The sequence below is a fragment of the Elaeis guineensis genome, chromosome 14, assembly GCF_000442705.2.
Source record: "Elaeis guineensis isolate ETL-2024a chromosome 14, EG11, whole genome shotgun sequence".
NCBI classification, from domain to species: domain Eukaryota; kingdom Viridiplantae; phylum Streptophyta; class Magnoliopsida; order Arecales; family Arecaceae; genus Elaeis; species Elaeis guineensis.
Genome location: NC_026006.2, coordinates 20,436,094 through 20,459,170, shown reverse-complemented (window position 1 = coordinate 20,459,170; position 23,077 = coordinate 20,436,094). Strand labels below are relative to the sequence as shown.

Sequence of the window (23,077 nt, the reverse complement as noted above, 5' to 3'; positions counted from 1 at the left end):
GGCTGTCAAATCGCTAGGGTTGACCCATGCCTTAGGTGGAATAATGCCCCTAGGCGGCAGTGCCGCATGCCGTTGTTAGGACTGACAGTTTCTGGCAGTCGTACGGCGTCTGGAGGGGCCGACCGACCATAGGTCGGCGGCCAGTTGAGGGGTGTCGGGTCGAAATTTGGGGCCTCTCCGACAGTCAGTCGGGCACGTTGCAGGAGTCGGACATCGGACTCTATAGTGCAGCCGGTCAGGAGGGAGGAAAAGGTTCGTCCGACCGACGTATCTTCGGTCGGTCGGTAACGGCAGCCGTCGGTCGGTCGGCAGAGTCGGGCGTCGGTCATGTAGGCCCGACGATGAGTCGGCATGAGTGAGATCGGTCGGTATTCTCCAACAACAGATATTAAAGCTATGCCAGCAGTGATTAAAAAGTATTTAAATGCGATACATTTCATCGCTCATTTTTTAAAATAAATTTCAAATAATGAGAAAAAATGGTAATTACGAGTCTAATGTATAAAAATAAGTCAAATTCTTGTCTTCCTCGCAAAGAGGCTGATCCGGTCCGATCCAACCCATTTGCACCCTACCTGCGGCTTATGTATCGGCTAAGCGATGCCCCACCCTGATCGGCTTGCTTTTATAAGAAGGGTAGCTAAAGATTTACAGGTAGGGTTTCGTAAAGGTTGGATCCCCCCTACCCCTTCTCTGTCTTCTTTGAGGCCAATTCCAGCAGTGGGATCCCTACTGGAGTCAGGGTTTGATTTAACTGTTTGTGTTCTTCTTGGTGATTTCTTCTGCCAGTGGTCGTAGGTCTACTGTCTCCCTTCTGGAATGGCAACGGAAAACCGGCCCGCAGCAGCTGAAGATGCGAAGATCGACCTCTTTGAGGATGATGACGAGTTCGAGGAGTTCGAGATCGATCAAGGTAACGTTTAGGGATCTATATTTGCTTCGTTCACTGGAATAGATGAAAGACTCAGATGTGGTGTTAAATTTTGGTGAGACTAATGATGATTAAAGAGAGGAACAAGTAGTTATGAGTAAGATTACTTTGATTCGGTGATTCGATCATGTTTTTATGAGTTTACTTTGTCTCCTTATGCAAACAGTGTCTTTTTTGATGATTATCATTAATTTTATGATTGCAGTTCAAGTGATTACAAATGTAGGCAGAATCTTCTGTAGAACCAGATCAAACTTTAATTTAGACCTGAACCTAGATTTTATTCGAGCTTTAGTTGAGTTTGGATCGAGCTCTAGTTGAGCTTCATACAATCTCCATCAATTTTGGATTGATCTACGGTTATCGATTAAATTAAAACAGGCTTTGTTTGCTTTCTGCTCAAATTGAACTTAGGTTCAATCAAGTAATAAAGAATCATGGTTAATGTCAAACCCTAGTCTCGAAGGTCCTATCTGATTCATCAAGCTCAGCTCGATTGTACCCCCTACCTACATGTTGGGCTCTAAAATGTTGGAAAGTGGGCATGTTAAGGGAATAGATTATAAACCCCATTTATGTTTTTGTTGGTGCCCAAACATCTTGGCAATATTTTATGATTTTCAATAGTTCATCTTTAGTTGTATTCTTCTTATTTTGCATTCATCAGTGTTTTAATAGGTGGTTGCTTTAGTGAATATGCATTATGCATGCTGCAAATATGGATGCATAATCAACTAGTATTTAAAAATAGATAAAATAAATAAAAATATATTAACTACAATAAAAGTTGCAATATTTTTGAGTATAGAAATATTAATCAAAAAAAAATGTAACAATTATTGTATACTACTTTGTACATAATTCTTAAAAGCAAAAATATAGCATAATTAACATATTGATATTATTTATATCTACATATCTGCCCTGCCTAAAATCCACATCTAACCTAACCATCTCCATCAACCTGCCCATGGGCCTACATAAGAATGGGTCACATATATACTCGCACAATGCTAATGGGGCTACATATGTGGTCATGCAGTGATGAGTGTGCGACAAATGCAGCTGCATGGTGCAAATCTGGTTGCATATATGTTTGTGTAGTGTTAAGCAGCTTACCTTTTTGGCTCATATGTGGCTGGCCACATGTAGTAGATGAATTTAGAGAAATTGTTCTGGTCAAGGGATCACATACAAGATGCAACCTTATGCACTGCCATTTTAAAATTCTAACATTGATTGTCAACTGTTCTGTAGAGTTGTTGCATTAAGTTGCTTCAATTATTAAATATTTTTTTTTATGATCAAGTAGCTATGCTGCACAAGTTGTACCAAAAATTTGTAAATTTACTAGTCAATGTATTATGTTACACTGTAATTGTTTCTCAAATAAATGCAAAAAAATCCTTAAAATTGCCTAATCACTCTAATTTCTTTTAATTTATTTTTGATTTTCTGGTTATGTTTATGTTTTTATGAATTTTATTATTTTATTTGATATTGGGTGTCCAGACTTTGGCCTAGGCATCAACCTTCTGCCTAATGGTTAAGCTGTCCCTTCAATGCTGCCTATTGCAACTAAATGCTGTTGGTGTGTTATGTTCAAAAGTCAAGTGGATCAAAGCAGTTATTATTAAATCATTACCCAGCATTCGGATCAATATAATCAGACTTATCATTAACTTATGAATAGTACACATCTCATAAGGGCAAAATTCATGAGGCAGTCTGCTTTTTTACTTATGTTTTTAGTTATTTTTAGAATCTGTAGAAGGTAGCTTCTATGATGTATAGAGATCCGAAAAGAGTTTGATGTAGTAGGTTTCCACTAATGTTCTAATTTTTCCTATAAGACTTTGAATTGTAAGTGTCATAGGTCTCATTGTTTAAGAAACCAAATAAGGTTGTACTTCGCTTCATACATAGAGGTAAGGCTCTTAAAAAATGCATTGAGGCTCATGAGCATGGCTCTATTGGTGTGAAGGGTATCATATCAAGCTAAAAGGTGTGTAAGGTGCAAACCTTGCACTTCTATGTTATGCCTTATTTGAGAGCTTTAAAAGTTAGACATTGATTATTTGCACAACCAAACATAATGGAAAACATGGTGTTTTTTTTTTAATTTCTTGCATACTCAAATTTCAAATTGTAGCACAGTGTGTTAGTGTACCTATTCATTATGATTTGGTTAATGGAATTTTATTCCTTTGAGATTTTTGTGGTCAAGTTTGGGCATAATGCCGACATTTTTTAACTCATTTCATTATTTTTCTTGCATTTCTAAACATTTTTAAGGAAGTTAATTATGTCTAACTTCATGTCCAAACTCCACATTTATCCTCTGCATAATGCAACTTGCTAGTGTAGTGTTTTTTTTTATATATAATTTTATTTCTTCTGGTAATTTTAGAACTGATTTTTTCACTATTCTGCTAAAGCAGTTAGATCTTGCGGTCAGGTTCATATGTAAGAACTATTCATGATTACATTTCGAAAACTAGTTCCACAGAATCTTTGGCAAATTTTCTTTTTGTTTTGGATGATTAGACTTCATTGTTGAATGTACAGCTAGTCAAGAATGATTTTCAGCCCTACCCAGGAAGCTTTGATATGAAAAGGAAGAATTAAGGAAGCAGAAGAAAAATACTTCTGCTTAAAAGATCATAATTTATAGTTATTGCCTCATTGTTCTATGCTGAAACAACAGGCCTTTGCTAACCAATTTTACTGTTATCCTGAAACAAATCATATTACAACACATAAAAATCTATTAGAAAGAGTTGGAAGGACCATTTTGCTGTTTGAAACTCCATGGATGCCCAGGTATCATTTTTCCTTCAACAGGTTTTTCGTGTGCTGCTCTCTTCCTATCTTTCTTTTACTATGCATTTTCAACTTGAGTTGATTGGAATCCTCACTTATAGTGGCCACTCTAGAATTTTTTTCTTTTAGCATTTAAATAGTGACAACTTGTCCACTAGAAGATTTTGGACCATTATATCCAAGGATCTAAGACATGGTCCCAGCACCCATCTCAATCTTGTCTTGGGTCAATATGGTATTGGGATGCTCCCGTCCTGCCACCTACGATAGGCTGCACGCCGATGCTTTACCGGGACACCTTCAAACCACTTCCTTCCCTTTTTTATTGTTTAAGATTTTTGTTGTGTTTAATGTCTTTCAAATCTTTTTAGTCTCTTAAATAGGCCTTTTGAGCCTTTTGATATGTATGATACCAAGACTCCCTTTCATGCATGTTTTTAATGAATTGGTTTTTTCTCTCCCTTCTCTACTTTTGCTCTTTCTCTCAATCTCTCTTTTCCTTTTGGAGCTCCCTCCTGTGATTGAACCAACAAGACAAAAGAGAGCCATGAGGGCTCTCTTCTTTGTGCATGAGACCTATCCCAGTTGGTCAGGTGACTTAGCTAGAGAACCAGCCGGTCCGGACTAATGCCAACTGGGATGCCCTGGTTCATGAGCAAACTGGTGTCATAGAGGTGTCCCAGGTACTGTAATACTCAACAGACTAGAACCGTACTAGTAATCCGCATTGCTACGATAGGGACAGGAATCCTTGTGTATCACTTAGGAACCAACAAGCATGATGGTTCATGATATGCAATATTCTTCTTCACCAATAGAATCAATCCCACAAATTTGCAAAATTCTCTATAATTATAAAATGTGAATTTCAAGACTCGTAACTAAAAATTTCCTTCCATTTTAATGTTCATTTTTTTTTTTACATGTCTACATAAACTCTGACAGAGGAATTCTTGTACAAGTTAGTTTGAGCTTATTGATCAAAGCACCTCTTTCTAGTTTTATTCTAATATGTTACCCTTCTGCTGAATATTGTAGTTATTCTTCCACATAAAATGTGTATCTTTCTCTTGTCATAGGTCCAGTTAGTTCAAGCAGACCAATTTGTTATAGACGGCTGCCTGGACGCTCGCCCTAATGGTTTTGTGTCGTAATTACAGAGGATGAGACTTCATGAAGCAATATCAAATGTTTTGATACTTGCTGTTGAATTTTTGCATCTTGTTATGTTTCTTTTTTTGGATTATTTTTAATATTTCATATTTATCGGCTATCATAATTTATTATTTTTTGGTTGCCTGGTCTCTGGGCACCCGCCTAGTATAAACCTCCACAAATCGTGTTCCTCAAAGTCATGTGAGTTGGTTTATCTATGTTACTATGTAAGAGCAATTTATGTTAGTTACGTAAAATGAATAGGTCAAATCAAATCAGACATTGCTCAACTTGGTTTGTCTAGCCTGGCTTTAATCATGAATCGTGATCTTGGTGTTTGACATGGTGCCATAGGCAATACTCCAGTAGCATATGTGGCACCTTCCCGTCTGGGAAATTGCTTCAACTGTCTTGCTTTAAGAATATATTGGGTGCCTTTTGTATTGAATATGATGTATATGGACTTCACAGCATTGGGGCTAGGTTGATAATCTGATTATCTGAAATGGCATGAAGACAGGATGACACTTCCTACTTAGAGCAATTTATGTAATATTGTAACTGTATCAGGTTTCAACCACCTGCGTTAAATGTAATGAAGTTGTAGGCTGGTGTTACGTTAGTTGGACTCTCATTCTTTTGTTGTACCAGACAGTCTCTGAAATTATCTTTATTTCCATGATTATGCATTTAATCACCTCTTCAAATTTCTCCCTGAAGACTAAATTTAGCTTGTGTGGCTACTCGAGATCATGTTGGATGCAAAGATCAACTTCCTTACAGATATTAGAATGGTGGAAAGAAGTTGCGGGTTTACTTATAATAGCATTGAATAATATCTGACATTTGTCCTGTCATATTTGTTATTCCCTATTAATGAAGTAAGCTGGTGATGATGACGAAGAAACTTGCATTTTTTGTTTTTTAAATTCTACTGGAAACTGCTTTGTCGTGTGCTTTAAGAAGTTGAACATTATCTGGATTTGCCCTCCATGGGTAAGTGAGAATCAGGATTAACCATGCTTTTTAACTGTCTTAAACACATTACAGAATGGGATGACAATGAAGAAGGTGAAGAAGCCATGCAGCAGTGGGAGGATGATTGGGATGATGATGATGTCACTGATGACTTCTCCCTGCAGCTGAGGAGGGAGCTCGAGAGTAACTCGGAGAAGAGTTAAATTCTTACCATGTCAAGACAGTTACTCTTCTCAATCTAGCAGTAGTCCTTTCGGTCACTTTAGCTGAGACGTTAAAGAATGTAGTTCTTTGGCTTTCAATACTTGATCGATGTGGAAACATATTTTAATATGATAGGGATTCTTGCCGTAGTGTGAACAATGTAGTTCCTTGGTTGAGCAAAGCATGATATTTCCAAATGGGCGCTTTTTTACATGCAATAGACCTTGAGGCTTCACTCCTATCAGTGTTCCTTTCTCGGTTCTGCTCTGTTGCTTATGATCCTGAATTAAGGGAACCTTTACATTATAAATAGTGATGATAGCATCACATGGATTGACTACGCTGAAGCTGGAATTCATTTAATCATCGTTGGAAACAGATGTCTTCCGCGGCAGAAATTTCATTCAAGCCAATATTTATTACTGAGATTTGTGAAGGCTTTAAATTGTCATATCATTGTTCTTAAAATGCTTGTGGTTCTTGCATCCGTTTAACTGGTTAAATCTTCTATCGCATGGATATTGAAGGCCTTTCCAGTTCAACCAACCAAGCTGCAGAGCCATTTTGCATTAAACCAACTCGCATCAGACGTAATGGGCATTTTGTTTGGCGTGCTACCTGCTAGGCTTCTTGCCACCTTATGGTATCATTCAAGATGCTGCCAAAACCACTTTATTGATCTGAACGTTGCAATAACCAATGTGGCACAACCCTTGTCATCAAATTACATAGGCGGGGTCGAAGAAAATTTTACTCAAACGAAGGATGATTTAAATGATACTATTAACTAGTACTGGATAGTGTTGCAAAATGTGCAGAAATATTTCTAATAGCTATTTTTCTCGAGTGCGTATCAACAGAGCTGAAAAACAACCCTTGTCATCAAATTACATAGGCGGGGTCGAAGAAAATTTTACTCAAACGAAGGATGATTTAAATGATACTATTAACTAGTACTGGATAGTGTTGCAAAATGTGCAGAAATATTTCTAATAGCTATTTTTCTCGAGTGCGTATCAACAGAGCTGAAAAAAAATCTCACCTCAATCACTTGTACATCAAAAACAGCCCCCTGATCCATTTGCCGGAACTGCCTATAAATGCAAATGTTTGAGAGGTGCTTTTCCATCACAGCGTTCTCATTGCCCTTGTTCGTTTGTTTGTTGTTCATGGATACAATAAACTATTTTCTCATTGCCCTAGTCATGAATGGTCCATTGGCCAGTCTTACGCCCACATATTAATTCACACCCTTATCACCTCTGTCAAAAGAATCCAATGCAGTGATTCTTGAGACCACATCTTTTGAGGAAATGAATCAAATTAATAAGCCACCAAGCAGGACCAGAACCAACATAAAGCAGAGCAAAAGAGGGAAGATACCATGAATATTGTTGTTCTAGATGCATTTTTTTTTTGTCTCAGCCCTGGCAACAGACGCTAAAAATATTGACTGAAATTAGAAGGCAGTAGGGTGTCATTCAGATTCCAACTCTTTATTTTCACCCAACAGCATCAACAGAAGCTTATGGAGGTTAGTGACATGAGGAATGACAACAAAAAGCGATATGAGTAGCACGACATTGTTCTGGATCATCATTCCTAGGAAGGTAGATGTGCTTCTCTTAGATTTACTAGAATGCTGATTCCTGGTTTAACCATTGAATGGACTCACAAAATAATATCATGAATATTACACTCTTCAAGTCGTTGGATTAGTTGCATACCCATAACCATCTTAAGGATGCAGATTTACAATTGAAAAGGTTTGCTAGAAGTATACATTCCCTGCAGATGGTTCCCAAGATAAGGTCAGAGCATGATTCTCTAATGGTTTTGGAACAGTGATCTCTACAGGGAGTTACGGAATTAGTAGCAGTTTTCTCACCCATAGATTCATGTAGAACTACGTGAGCCTCTTCTGTGAAGGCATTCTTCAGGTCCAATGTCTTTTCCCTAATTTTGTTTTGGTACTAGAAATAATTAGATGTTTTCTGTCCAATTTGAAGTCCTCTCTCAGGTAGGATTATTGTCTGCATCTCTTGATTTTATCGTGTCAATCAGAAATGTTTTGAAGTCACAAGGATTATGTTCTGCAGTAGTTTTAGTGCCTTCTCTTATGGGCTTCCACAGGAATCCAAATTTTATCATTTTTGCAAAGATTTGGTTGTTTTTTTGTTAAACAATTAGCAACATGGAGATATCTTCAGCGATAGTTATCTGGCCATAACTAGAAAATACAGGATTTCTGAATTTGTTTTAGCAAATGCAGAAATATACTAAATTAGATTTATATCAGCTATTCACTTAAGAGTATGGTTCTCCAAACAAGTGAAAGACCCAAGCAGTTTCAAGAATAAATGATAGTAAGATGGCTTCAAATGATAACAAGCTGCCATTTCTAAGGGGTCCTGCACTTTCATAGAGCACACCCAGTTTGCAATCACAGGGTCTGTGGCTTATTTGCAAAAATAGATGATGCATGGATGACTCTTACAGATTCTGTCCGGCTTTTTAAATTAGCCAGGAGGCCAATTCATTTGTCATCCACCAAGAAGATGAATGTGAAGATGATATACGGATTGACCTGCAACAGACGATACGAATCAACAGGAGCATTGTAGTTAAAACAAATGCCGAAAAAAATATAAAAGCTGGAATTAATACACACATCCGTTGGGACCATCATTGATCACGATTCTAAAGCCATCTTCAAGTCTTTCCTGCTTTGCTATAAGTTTGGCAACATATAGGAGGTAGCCAAGTATCTCATCTGCCTTCAAATGATGATAATGTAAAATAAGTAATTAATATCATTTGGAGGATAAAATACCAGCTTATAATTTAGTAAAACAGAAAAGAAATGATACAAGGACTACCAGAAAAAAAGTGAAGTAAACCTACATACTTCTTTAAAATATTGATTTTCTGTCTTTTACTAAATTATCAATGCATAATTTACTAAATTTGCTTCCATATTAAAAAGTAACACAGGCAAAAAAACATATGAAATTGTGAAATTGTGAAGACCTCTAGAATAACTCTTGATCAATGTTAGACACTTGCCCCAGCTCCTAGAATCTAGGTCAAATACACTTCTGATTCTTAACGGTCTGACACTGGGGTACTTTTACAAATGGGCAGGAGAGTAATCTTCCAATCGCTCACCCCATTACCTAGAACCATTGACAATATTGGAGGGTTGGTTCGTATTTGGGTTACGTCAAAAAAGAGAAAAAAGCTCAACCAAAACTTGAACGACTTTGAACAAGTCCATAAAATGCAAATCCTACCCAATTCAAATTTGATTATGACCTAGGCCTCATAGGATAAGATTTTAAAAATCATAAGAAAATTGAAATAAATAAATTGTGTTAAAGAAAAATAAGAAGCCCCACCACACCACCTGCTCTTAACAAACACCCCACCCCCAAAATAAATAAATAAATAAAGGCCCCCCACCCCAACTCTCTCTCCTTCACCTCATCCCAACTAGTTCCTCGTCTCCCTCCACCCAAAAAGATCCAATTAGATGATCTCCTTCTCATGCTGCCCAACCCTAATTGAGCAATTCTACCAAGCTCTAGCCTACACCACCTTCTCTAAGGCCTCCTTTCCACAAAACACTCCTGCCAAAACTCTTTTGCTATTATGAACTAGATGGAGACCTTGGCAGACCATGTTTGAAACAAACTCAAGATGCTCATGTCCTGCCAACCTCAATTTCAACTAGTCAAAAAAATGCGTGAATCCAACTAGCGTAAACTTTTTGCAGGTGAATTGACAGGCAATATCAAGTATGCCTAGCCCTAGCACAAGCCCAACTGCTTCATTTTTTTTTAATTTTCTACACAATGGCTTGGCTCAGAGTGCACAAATTTTGGCATGCTCCCACATCCTTATCCAATTCTTAAATATGATTCACCATGTGAACTTTTGCACTTGCCCTCTTCAAATGAGTGCATGTAGACCTTCATGGTGGAATCCTCACTAAAGTATAGCAGTAAAACCTACCAGTGGTACAAAAAGTGCTATCACCAAAAATATTTGTCTCAAGGTTTGGTGAATTGGTACTGATACCCATATTGGTCGGCAACCGGCACACTACAGAGCCTTGTACCATATTGTTTCGGGGTGAACCATTAGTTTTTTTTAAATTTTGAACTAAAGTCAAGAAATGGTTTGCCAACTTTATGTAGCAAGTTGGCAAACCATTTGCAAACTTCAGTTCAAAAAACAACAAAACATAAATAGGATCCCCTACTACGAGATTTTTGTTAGATAGGGGGGGTGGAGGGCGAGGCTGCTTCCGAGCCCTCTCTCCCTCTTTCTGAGCAGCCTCACTTCCTCTCACTCCCTCCCTCCCTTTTTCTCTTTTCCTCTCTCCCCCTAGCCTAATTTCTTGAACCAAGAGGAGGTACCATGCCAGTTCGCCCTCAGTATGGTACGATATGCCCCAAGCCAAATATTCAGGGTGGTAGAGCAAATGTTGATTGGTCCCTTGCATATAGAAATTTTTCCATCAATAGTCAAAGTGGTTGTAATGAGATACCTTCCAAGTCATCTGATTAACACTAGATACTTCATTAAAAAATAAGCCCCTCCTTTTTATGTTGTATGTGGGTGCAGTTCAACCTATATTTGTTAGTACATAATTCATACAACATGTCCACTTTGTTTTATGTCCAGTTGCTACGCAGGTAAATGACTTCCAAAATACATTTTCATTTGTACATATTTTAAAATTTGATCAGCTACCACGATGTAGATTACATTTTAAAATACCATAAACAATTTTAAACTAAGTGCATAAAGGCCTCAATAAACTGGATACGCTCAGGTGTAGACCTGACAATCTCTGCTTACAAACTTGCCTGCACATGTGGGTGTGTGCATCACAATGACAAACATTTGAATGGTGTGTCGAAAGAAAGGATGCAAACTTTGACAGGAATAACTAGTTAACCATTCTAGATAGCCAACTTCAAAATGACATGGTTAAGACTTGGTAATTATAGTTAACATCATTTTCAAGATGTTAGATGTATATCCTAGAAGACAATATGGTTGACCAATTGTAATAAATCTAGGACATAATTTTGTACTTAATACATTGATTTGATCAATAAAAGGGCAAGTTTGATTTTCATTCAAGAATGATGCATTCTTGAATCGTCCATGGAATTAATACTTCGATACATATTCTCAAAGTGTTGAGAATTAGAGGCATGTATAAAATTTTTAAATACTTTCGATCATAGTATCATCATAAAGATGGTGATCGATTCGGATAGATCAGTGGATAAATCACTTCTTTCAGGATAGATGAGTCTCTAGTCTATAGTGTAGAGATACTGAGCGACGAGTGCAGATAGTTATTAAAGAACAACTAGTACTGAGTGTGACCATATGAGAGATCACTTAGATTTCTACTCGATCATCAGTGATGGTCTCGATGCTGTAGTTGTGTTAATGATCTTTTGATCTGCAATAGTACGATTGCTCGCAGTGAAGCTGCTGAAGTCTGATTGACACATAAATATAATCTCATCGAGATCTTGTAGTAGATGTTGACGACAGTTAGTCTACTGTAGGAATAGGATGCGCATCTAGATGGAATCTATCGATCTTGATAGAGAGAAATAGTTCTATGAAATTTGAGAGGCTAAATTTGATAGTCTGTGGCCACAGCAATGTGATTGATGAAAAAGAGTTTTCATGAGGATCACAATTGGACTTAACCTAATCGAATCTATCATATGACTGATGATGAGGTTTGACGATTTATCCATGATCTGCCATCTAGTCGGGACTCATGATAAAGGCAATGAATAACATGTGAAGTACATCTTGAGGTTCTATTTTTGGTTCTACTGAGTTATCACTACATACTGCTAGGTGTCACTGGTGGATTGTGAGAGCTCACTAGAATTGCTCAGGATCGATAATCCTTGATGAGTTAGAGTGAAATCATTCAGATCCATTGAAAAGAATTTTAATGATACTATGATAGAGATCATGGTATATCTCACTACCAGATAGAACTGAATCCCACTAGAATTGCTCAAGATCGATAATCCTTGATGAGTTAGAGTGAAATCATTCAGATCCATTGAAAAGAGTTTCAATGATACTAGGATAGAGATTATGGTATATCTCACTATCAGATAGAACTGAACCTGTGGGGTCACACAACAAAGAGATTAGATCTGAAATAAGCAATTGGGCTTATGAAGTCTCAATTGGATTTAGAAAAATCCTATTGCATTCAAAATAATCTTGCTAGTATATTGAAAAGAGTTTCAATGATACTATGATAGAGATCATGGTATATCTCACTACCAGATGAGATCATGCCAGCATATTGAAAAGAGTTTCAATATCATGGTATATCTCACTACAAGATGAGATCATGCTAGCATATTGAAAAGAGTTTCAATGATACTATCATGGTATATCTCACTACTAGATGAGATCATGCTAGCACATTAAAAAGAGTTTCAATATTATGATATATCTCACTACAAGATGAGATCATGCTAGCACATTGAAAAGAGTTTCAATGATCCTATGATATAGATCATGATATATCTCACTACCAGATAGAATTGAACCTGTGGAGTCACAGAACAAAGGGATTAGATCTGAAATAAGCAATTGGACTTATGTCTCAATTGGATTTAGAGAAATCCTATTGGGTTCGGGATAACCTTGCTAGCACATAACTGAATCTAATTTTCTCTTTGCATTTGAATTATTTATTTGATAAGATTAATTCAAGTTAATTACCTGCTAATAACATAAATGAATTAAATTCATTGGGCTTCAATTGTTGGATGCCTAGAATTTTAAATCATATGTATTAAGGGTTCAAACCCTTAATCAAATTTTTTGATTGTTCGCATTGGAGCACCACTTGATTTGATCAAGTTAGGCGTACCCACATAATAGAGGGCATGTGGGACCAGCAAGGGGTGTCTCCTAAGCCCCATATGGCATGTGAGAAAGTGGCTTAAAAGGCTCCAATAGTTAATGCCTTATGGATCTCCTAAAGGGGGTCAAATATCTAAAACTACAAAAATTCCTAATGCAAGTAGAACTTGTATTAAAGGACTATTTGATTTTGAATAAGATTCAAATCTTTTGCTTATTTACAGAGACCTTCTCTAAGGCTCTAAGCATCGGATTTTCAGTAGCCTCTACACCTCCCATAAGGTCCCACCACCTCCCCCTCTTCTCCCTTCTAGTTCCAATGCCCAAGATGGTTAGGATCCTCCATCTCCACACCCAAAAGGAGTTTGGACATCCTCATTGGTGGCTGATTTTTAGAGCTTGGTTGCTGCATAACCAAAGGAGAGCAAAAAAAAAAAAAAAAAGAAAAAGATTATGAAAAGGATCAAAGAGTTGATCATGATCCAAACTTCATTCAGAATCGTAGGTGATCGTTCTTGGAGAAGAAAAATCAATACCATAGAGGGCTGTTCCAGACTGATCTTAAGTGGATATCCATAGAAGTCGGATACTTGTGCGGCTAAGAAAGAACCTACTTTTTTCCAGATCCAAATTCGAAGAAAGAAATTACGAAATAGATATGTGATTCGATCACATATTTAATTTCAGCATAAAATTCAGCATGTGTTCAATTTTAGCATATGAAGTAGATCCTTGTGTTTCTTATTTTATATATGCATGATTTAGATTAAAATATATTTTAATCTTCTATTCTGCTGTATTATTTAAAAAAAAAATTTTGAAACATACATGCATGCCCTTACACAAAATTTCAATAATGATATCAGAGCCATGGGTTTCATATGTATGAAATTGACATACATATTTTTTAAAAAAAATTTAAAACTAATTTTTCTTGATACATGAGATGTATAAATGATTGCTTTAAATATGAAATTTATTTTAAATTTAATTTTTAGTTTATATATTCGATATGTGAAGGCACACACAGATATGAAATTTATTCTAAATATGATTCTAGTTCATGTATATGTGATATACAGATACATGTATAAATCTAAAAATTATTTTGAACTGATTTATGATTCATATATAAGATGTATGATTGCATATTTAGGTATGAAAATTTATTTCAATTTGATTCATGATTTATATATGAGATATATGATATCATGTAATGATCTGAATTTTTGTTTAGATCTGAATTTTACATACATATATGAGATATATGCTTGTATGTTAAATCTGAAAAATAGCTTTATAATTTAAAACTTACTTTTTATGCAAAAAATTTAGATATGAAATTTGATTTTAGAATCTAAAATTTGCATTTGTGTATGAGGATTTTGGTCATAGATAAGTCAAAAATTAGATCATGTAATTAGATTGTATCAAGAGATTTTGATTTGAATATAATGGATCTAATTCGATTAAGTAATTGATCAAATCGAGTCAAGTATTGATTAGAATTAGATCAATTAAGTTTTAAGATCATATAATTGTTATTGATCAAATCGATTAAATCACATATGTAGAATCAATTAACCTAAAAATTTAATTCAGCTCAATGGCTTTAGCCTGATTCGCTTAAGCTAACATATTTGGACCAATTAACCTATTGATGTCTAAGTAATTGAGAGATAATTATTTAATTGATTTCGTTCACTGTCCTGACCAATTTATTGGTATCTAAGAAAAGCAAGGAGGAGATCTTGCCGATCTCCACTTACCTGATCAATTTGAAAGATTGAGTCTTCAATAATATTACTTGACGGTTTGATTTAGCCCATGTTAATTAGATCGATTATATGATGACTGATTAGATGAAATCTAAACCTAAATCTCTCCATAAATATTAAGTCTATAGGTCTTTTACTGTTGTAGATGTGCGGGTGTGGTACTGGTGTTGATTATTCTCGACTGGTCACAGTGGTTCAGTTGCATCGGGAACATGCAACCATTATATTAGCAAAGAGTTGCTCCAGGGTAAGAATGGGGTTGGACCCAATAATTGTTAGGTGAAAGACCCAATGATGGCTTTGCATCTGCTTGTGAACGGTAGATCCGATTTAACTAAGGAGTGTGGTCAATAAGTGTTAGGTGAGTCCACATAACTTAGAGATCAAGTCACTACTACATGCTTAGAGAAGCATCTGGGCAAAGAGTTGTCCACGCATCGGTGTGCATATTTTCAATAACTATTAGGTGAGGTCCATGGCATCGTTTAAATTGCAGCACCCACTAGAAATTCAGTTGTCGTGTTAAGATTTTCGCTTCCCACCCGAGAAGTGTAAGTATCCAAAAAAATAATAAGAGTCATTGTTTGCTTCTTACAATTCTTAAAGTAAATTTAAATTTAAAGAAAAAAAGTCTAACTTAAATCTCTACTCTCGTAGTTAAATCATGTCAGCTTCAAACTCTCTAGCCCGCATCCTTGAATCCAATCATTTGATTGGAATCAATTTTAAAGGCTGGTTAAGAAACCTCAGGATTATCCTGACTTCTGAAAAATTAGATCATGTACTCGATCAAAAATCCCTAGTGTTACCAAACTATCCTACTGCTGAGCAAAGAATAGCATATGAAAAATGGACAGATGAAGACAATCAGATTAAATGCTATGTGCTGGCTTTCATGTCAAACGAGTTACAGAACCAGCATGAGCATATATCCACTGTCAGGGCTATGATCACTCATCTACAAGAGTTGTATAGTGAGCAGAGCTGCACAGTGCGTTTCGAAGTGTCCAAGAGATTTTTCAATATAAAAATACGTGAAGGACAGTCAGCTCATAAGCACTATATGACAGTGATCAAGGACATAGAGATTGGGAAGTTCAGGCTATATATGCAAAAGAAATTACAGATAGATTTAATCCTTCAATCCCTTACGAGTTCATATAGTCAATTTATCATAAATTTTCATATAAACAAAATAGATTGCACTATACCCGAACTGATCAATATGTTGGTCACTGCTGAAAATCTTGAAAAGTTCAAGAGGCACTGTACTCGCTGTAAAGCGGACTTCTTCATTCAAGAGAAAGTCTGGTTAGAAGAAGAAAAGTAAACCCACGAAAAAGCAGAAGAAAGAGAGCAAGCCAAAAAAGGACGTTCCGAAGAAGGCTGAAGCAAAGGAAAAGTATTTCCACTGATGCTGAAGGCCACTGAAGGAAGAATTGTCCACTCTACCTGGAGAGCCTGAAGACCAAGAAGGATGATAAATCTTTAGAAGATATGCTCGTAATTGAATCAAACTTAACAGTTTCTTCTACTTCTAATTGGGTATTGGACTCTAGTTCTAATGCTCGTATATGTATTTTAATGCAGGGTCTAATAGAAAGTAGGAGGTTGAGAAAAGATGACATGATCCTTCAGAACGACAATGGAGTAAAAATTACTATAAAATTCATTGATACTTATCTTCTTCGATGACCATCAGGATTTAGATTAGATTTAAAAGACTGTTATTTTGTTTCTATAGCTAATCAGAATTTAATTTCTGTGTTTGTGCTAGCACAGTATGCTTTTAATTTTAATTTCAATAAAGACTTTTGTGCCATTTATTTATAAAATAAATTGATTATACGTAATCTTTTAATTGACAGTCTTTATCACTTACATTTTGATGTGAATGTGAATTTAAACAAGCAAATAATGAGTACCATAGATCAAAAGAGACCTAGAGACGATATTAACCAAAAGTACTTGCGGCATCATAGACTAGACTATATTGGAGAGGACAGGATAAACAAACTAAAAAAAGATAGAATTCTTGGCTTTTTTGATTCAAAGTCGTACCCAGCTTGTGAATCTTACCTTCGAAAAAAAATGATCAAGTTACCATTTGTGGGACATGAGAAAAGGACCGCTGAGTTACTTATCCTCGTACATACCAATGTATGTGGACCATTTGATGTACAGACCAAGGGTGCTTATAACTACATCACCTTTACCGATGATCTGTCACGGTACAGATATGTGTATCTGATGAAATATAAGTCTGAAGCCTTTGAAAAGTTCAAAAAATTCAAAAATGAAGTAGAGAAACAAACAGATAAACTCATTAAAGCTCTTTGATCTGATTGAGGAGGTGAATATCTTAGTCAAAAATTTTTGAGATATCTTAAGAATAACGGTATAGTCTGTCAATAGACTCCTTCTGAAATACCTCAGCTCAACAAGATATCCGAAAGAAGAAATAAGACCCTATTAGATATGGTCATATCCATGATAAGCTTCACTGATTTATCTTTATATCTTTGGAGACATACCTTATTAACTGCAATTCACTTATTGAATAGAGTTCCATCAAAATCCATTCCTACCACACAATATGAGATATGACACAATAAGAAGTTGAGTCTAGATTATCTTAAGATATGGAGATGTCCGACCTATGTCAAAAGACAGATGGCTAATAAATTAGAGGATAGATCTGTAATAGCTCATTTTATTGAATATCTAAAAGAATCAATGAGATACTACTGCTTTTCACAAGATCACAATATGATTGTGAGTTGGAATGCCATATTTCTAGAAAAATAATATCCAAGATGGTGGCAGTGGAAGGTTAGTTGAGCTTGAAGAGATCTCTGAAGAGCAAAGAGCTGTGGATCCTCAGCAAACCCATTATTTATGAGCCAGTAGTTGATGTTCCTCCACCTCATAGATCTAGTAGGATCTTTCATCCTCCTGAAAGGTACATGGATATGCTTACGGAGGAAGTAAAAAAAATATTCCTTATGAGAGATAAGAATCATGGTGATGATCCTAATACCTTTGACAAGGTGATGTCTGATATCGATTCAGAAAAATAGTTAGATGCAATAAAGTCAGAAATTGACTCAATATACTCGAACCAAGTATGGACCTTAATGGATCCATCCAAGGATATAGTACCCATTGGGCGTAAATAGATCTACAAAAGAAAAATAAGTACAGATGATAAGGTAGATACTTATAAAGTTAGACTCATGGCAAAAGGTTAGAGTTAGCGTGAAAGCATTGACTATCAAAAAATCTTTTCGTCCATAGTCATGTTGAAATTCATCCACACTCTGCTTGCTATTGCAGCTTATTATGATTATGATATCTGGCAGATGGATGTAAAAACTGCTTTTTTGAATGGATATCTTAAGAAAGATATCTATATAGAGCAGCTTTTGAGTTTCACATCAGGTGATGGTGATCACCGAGTCTGCAAGCTACAAAGATCCGTATATGGATTAAAGTAAGCTTCTTGGAGTTGGAACCTTCATTTTGATGAAGCGATCAAATCGTTTGATTTCGTCAAAAATAAAGAGGAACCTTGTGCATACAAGAGGATCAATGGAAGCGCAATAACATTCCTCGTATTATACGTGGATGATATTCTCCTCATTGAAAATGATATTCCCATGCTGACTTCGATCAAAAGATGATTGTCCAAGAAATTCTCCATGAAAGACCTAAAGAAAGCATCCTATATTCTTGGAATAAAGGTCTATAGGAATAGATCTAAAAGGATGCTAGGCCTATCATAAAAGCTGTACATAGAGAAAGTCTGAAAAGATTCAGCATGAAAAACTCTAAAAGAGGACTTTTACCTCTTAGGCATAGTATTCATCTTTTCAAGATGATGTGCCAGACCACATCTGAGGAAGTTCAATGTATGAGTAGGATTCCTTATGCCTCAGCCATAAAGAGCCTCATGTATGCCATGCTGTATACTCGATCTGATATTGCTCTTGCTGTGAGTGTCACGAGTAGGTATCAGTCGAATCCAAGCTAGGAGCACTGGATAGCTATGAAAAATATCTTTAAGTACTTAAGAAGAACTAAAGATTTGTTTTTCATCTTTGGAGGTTTTGAATTGTGAGTCGAGGAATATACTGATTCAGACTTCATGTTTGATCTTGATGATAGAAAGTCTATATCAGGATATGTGTTCGCATGCAATGATAGCGCAGTCAACTAGAAGAGTTTTAAGTAACCCATCAAAGTGGATTTGACCACAGAAACTGAATATGTCGCTACTTCGGATGCTACAAAAGAAGGCTTCTGATTCAAAAAGTTCGTCGCAGAGCTTGGGGTAACGACATCGAATGCCATACCACTTTATTACGATAACAATGGAGCCATAATACTTGCTAAGGAGCCAAGGTCTCATTAGACATTAAAGCACATCGAGTGGTGATTCCATATCATACGCGATTACCTCAAAAAAAAAATATGTTGAGGTGCGAAGAGTAGACTCCGCAAACGTGGCAGATCCGATAACAAAGCAATTGAGTCAGCTAAAAATGAAAGTCCACCTTGAGAAGATGAGACTTAAATTAGCAGTCAATTGGCTTTAGTCTAAGAGAGAGATTGTTAGCTGTATGTCCTAGAAGCCAATATAACTGACATATTATAATAAATCTAAAGCATAATTCTGTACTTAATACATTGATTTGATCAATAAAAGGATAAGTTTGATTTTCATTCAAGAGTGATGTATCTTTGAATCGTCCATAAAATTAATACTTTGATACATATTCTCAAAGTGTTGAGAACTAGAGATATATATAAAATTTTTAAATACTCTCGATCATAGTATAATCATGAAGAAGATGATCAATTTAGATAAATCGATGCACAAATCACTTCCTTCAAAGTAGATGAGTCTCTGGTGTATAGTGTAGAGATACTAAGCGATAAGTGTGGGTAATTGTTAGAGAACTAGTACTAAGCATGACCATACGAGAGATCACTAGGATTTCTACTTAATCGTCTCGATGCTGTAGTTGTGTGAATGATCTTTTGATCTACGATGATATGGTTGCTCACAGTGAGGCTGCTGGAGTTTCACTGACATATAAATAAGGTCTTGTTGAGATCTTGTAATGGATGTTGATGACAGTTAATCCACTATAAGAGTATGGTGCGCATCTAAATAAAATCTATCGATCTTGATAGAGAGTAATCCTACAAATTTGAGAGGTTAAATCTCAATCTATGGCCACAACAGTGTGATTGTTGGAAAAAAATTTTCATAAGGATCACAATTGAACTTGTTGGATATAAAATACCCACAGCCGAAACCCTCAACGGAATCGACATCAGCGCAGCTCCGCCCGGACTCCTATGGGAGCCGGGCTCCACCGCCGACAGCAAGTGCAGCTCCGCCCGGACTCCTACGGGAGCCGGACTCTGCCGCCGACATCAGCGCAGCTCCGCCCGGACTCCTACGGGAGCCGGGCTCCGCTCTCAGTATCAACCGATGGTAAGCTCCATCCGGACTCCTACCAGAGCCGGACTTCACCCTTAACTTTGATTGCAGCACAGCTCCGCCCGGACTCCTACGGGAGCCGGGCTCCACCGCCGACAGCAAGTGCAGCTCCGCCCGGACTCCTACGAGAGCCGGGCTCCACCGACGACATCAGCGCAGCTCCGCCCGGACTCCTACGGGAGCCGGACTCCGCCGCCAACATCAGAACAGCTCCGCCCGGACTCCTACGGGAGCCGGGCTCCGCTCTCAGTATCAACCGATGGTAAGCTCCATCCGGACTCCTACCAGAGCCGGACTTCACCCTTAACTTTGATTGCGGCACAGCTCCACCCGGACTCCTACGGGAGCCGGGCTCCACCGCCGACAGCAAGTGCAGCTCCGCCCGGACTCCTACGGGAGCCGGGCTCCACCGACGACATCAGCGCAGCTCCGCCCGGACTCCTACGGGAGTCGGACTCCGCCGCCAACATCAGAACAGCTCCGCCCGGACTCCTACGGGAGCCGGGCTCCGCTCTCAGTATCAACCGATGGTAAGCTCCATCCGGACTCCTACCAGAGCCGGACTTCACCCTTAACTTTGATTGCAGCACAGCTCCGCCCGGACTCCTACGGGAGCCGGGCTCCACCGCCGACAGCAAGTGCAGCTCCGCCCGGACTCCTACGGGAGCCGGGCTCCACCGACGACATCAGCGCAGCTCCGCCCGGACTCCTACGGGAGTCGGACTCCGCCGCCAACATCAGAACAGCTCCGCCCGGACTCCTACGGGAGCCGGGCTCCGCTCAGTATCAACCGATGGTAAGCTCCATCCGGACTCCTACCAGAGCCGGACTTCACCCTTAACTTTGATTGCAGCACAGCTCCGCCCGGACTCCTATGGGAGCCGGGCTCCACCGCCGACAGCAAGTGTAGCTCCGCCCGGACTCCTACGGGAGCCGGGCTCCACCGCCGACAGCAAGTGCAGCTCCGTCCGGACTCCTACGGGAGCTGGGCTCCACCGACGACATCAGCGCAGCTCCGCCCGGACTCCTACGGGAGCCGGACTCCGCCGCCAACATCAGAACAGCTCCGCCCGGACTCCTACGGGAGCCGGGCTCCGCTCTCAGTATCAACCGATGGTAAGCCCCATCCGGACTCCTACCAGAGCCGGACTTCACCCTTAACTTTGATTGCAGCACAGCTCCGCCCGGACTCCTACGGGAGCCGGGCTCCACCGCCGATAGCAAGTGCAGCTCCACCCGGACTCCTACGGGAGCCGGGCTCCACCGACGACATCGACGCAGCTCCGCTCGGACTCCTACGGGAGCCGGGCTCCACCACCGACAGCAAGTGCAGCTCCGCCCGGACTCCTACGGGAGCCGAGCTCCACCGACGACATCAGCGCAGCTCCGCCCGGACTCCTACGGGAGCCGGGCTCCGCCGCCAACGTCAGAACAGTTCCGCCCGGACTACCCCGGGAGTCGGGCTCTGCTCACGACCCCTACCGCCAGGAGGACCTTACCCGGACCCCAACAGAAACCGGGCTCCGGCCGTTGCCGAGCTTCAGTCGACAGATCCGCACCCCCTGACAGGCCCTCAAAATGGCAACGACCCTGCCCCACTTCCTGTGACAGACTCCGCGCAGTACCATCATTCCCTGACAGGCCGCAGTAACCATAGCTGCCCTGCTCCACTTCCTGTGGCAGACTCCGCACAGCTCCACTATTCTCTGGCAGGCCACAGTGACGGCCACGAACCTGCTCCACCTCCTGCGACGGATACCATGCGATTCTCCTATCCGCTGACAACGGACGCTGCTCCACCCCTCATAACAGATTCCACGTGGCGGGCCGAGGTAATGGCCACGTGTCTGCTCCACTATCTTTCGCAATCAATTCCCCTGACCATGGGCGGCCCACGACCAGGCGGTTACGAACGTCGCCATCAATCTGTTGTCTCCTCCGCCTATAAAAAGGGGATTCAGATACGTTATTCTTTAAGCTCATTCTTCCTTATCTCAAAACTCTGCTAAATTCTCCGTTCGAGCACTCCATTCTTGTTGAGGCAGAAAACTGACTTGAGCGTCGGAGGGTCTTGCCGGAGCAACCCCACCTCCGGTTTAGACTTCCCTTGCAGGTCCCGGCGGCGACCGCGGCTTCCCCAACTCCAGCTTCTCCGGCGCAAGCGGATTTTTGCACCAACAGGATTGGCGCTATAGGAAGGGTCCTGTGTCTTCGCAGCACCCTTGTTCTTGAAGGAGCGCTCAACGGACTCGCTTCCAGCCATCTCTCCGTCATCCACTCCTAATCCTCCCCCGCGAGATCGACACTCGATGCCTCCGCGCAAGGCGTCCACCCGGCGGTCCACGGCCTCCGCGGCCAGATCTCAGGCTCCGGCCTCCCCTCCCGTTTCTCAGCCTCCTCCTCCTCCCCCTCCGGCGGCGGCGGTCGGCGTGGAGCAGTTTGACTTGCTGGCGCAGCAGGTCAGAGGCCTCGTCGAGGCCGTACAAGCAATACAGCAGCAGCAGCCGCAGGCGTCGGCGCATCCAGAGGGGGCATCTCTGGAATGCCAGAACCCGGCGGTGGGGTGGGCCACCTGGGCCAGCCCCCCCGTCCTTCCTGGGAAGGCGAATCCGAGGGTAGAGAGCCCTCAATCGGACCATGACTCCACCCCTGGGAGATCTCTGCCCCCGTTCTGCCAAAGGACCCTCGAGACTCGGAGTCGAGAGGACTTCCTGGACCGGAGGCTCCAGGAGATGAACCGGCGGATCGAAGAACTCTGCCATG

At 39.7% G+C, this 23,077-nt stretch overlaps 1 protein-coding gene across 2 annotated transcripts; it reads left to right on the top strand.

Annotated features, from left to right (window-relative positions):
* Nucleotides 1-530: 530 nt before the first annotated feature.
* LOC105057914 (protein DELETION OF SUV3 SUPPRESSOR 1(I)) lies at nucleotides 531-6,288 on the top strand. 2 transcript variants are annotated; one of them, XM_029268343.2, is made up of 3 exons: nucleotides 531-654; nucleotides 790-913; nucleotides 5,960-6,288. In XM_029268343.2, the coding sequence occupies exons 2-3, from the start codon at nucleotides 820-822 to the stop codon at nucleotides 6,088-6,090; spliced, it is 225 nt and encodes a 74-aa protein (XP_029124176.2). In that variant the 5' UTR covers nucleotides 531-654; nucleotides 790-819; the 3' UTR covers nucleotides 6,091-6,288. The 2 variants fall into 2 exon arrangements, with proteins under 2 accessions (XP_029124176.2, XP_073104866.1); XM_073248765.1 differs by having other exon boundaries at nucleotides 546-670.
* Nucleotides 6,289-23,077: the final 16,789 nt, after the last annotated feature.

Bases quoted from the DNA above. Each gene is read 5' to 3' on its own strand.
- LOC105057914 (XM_029268343.2), top strand. From the start codon at position 820: ATGGCAACGGAAAACCGGCCCGCAGCAGCTGAAGATGCGAAGATCGAC. The intron at 914-5,959 runs GTAACGTTTAGG...AACACATTACAG, and splicing joins GGAGTTCGAGATCGATCAAG to AATGGGATGACAATGAAGAA.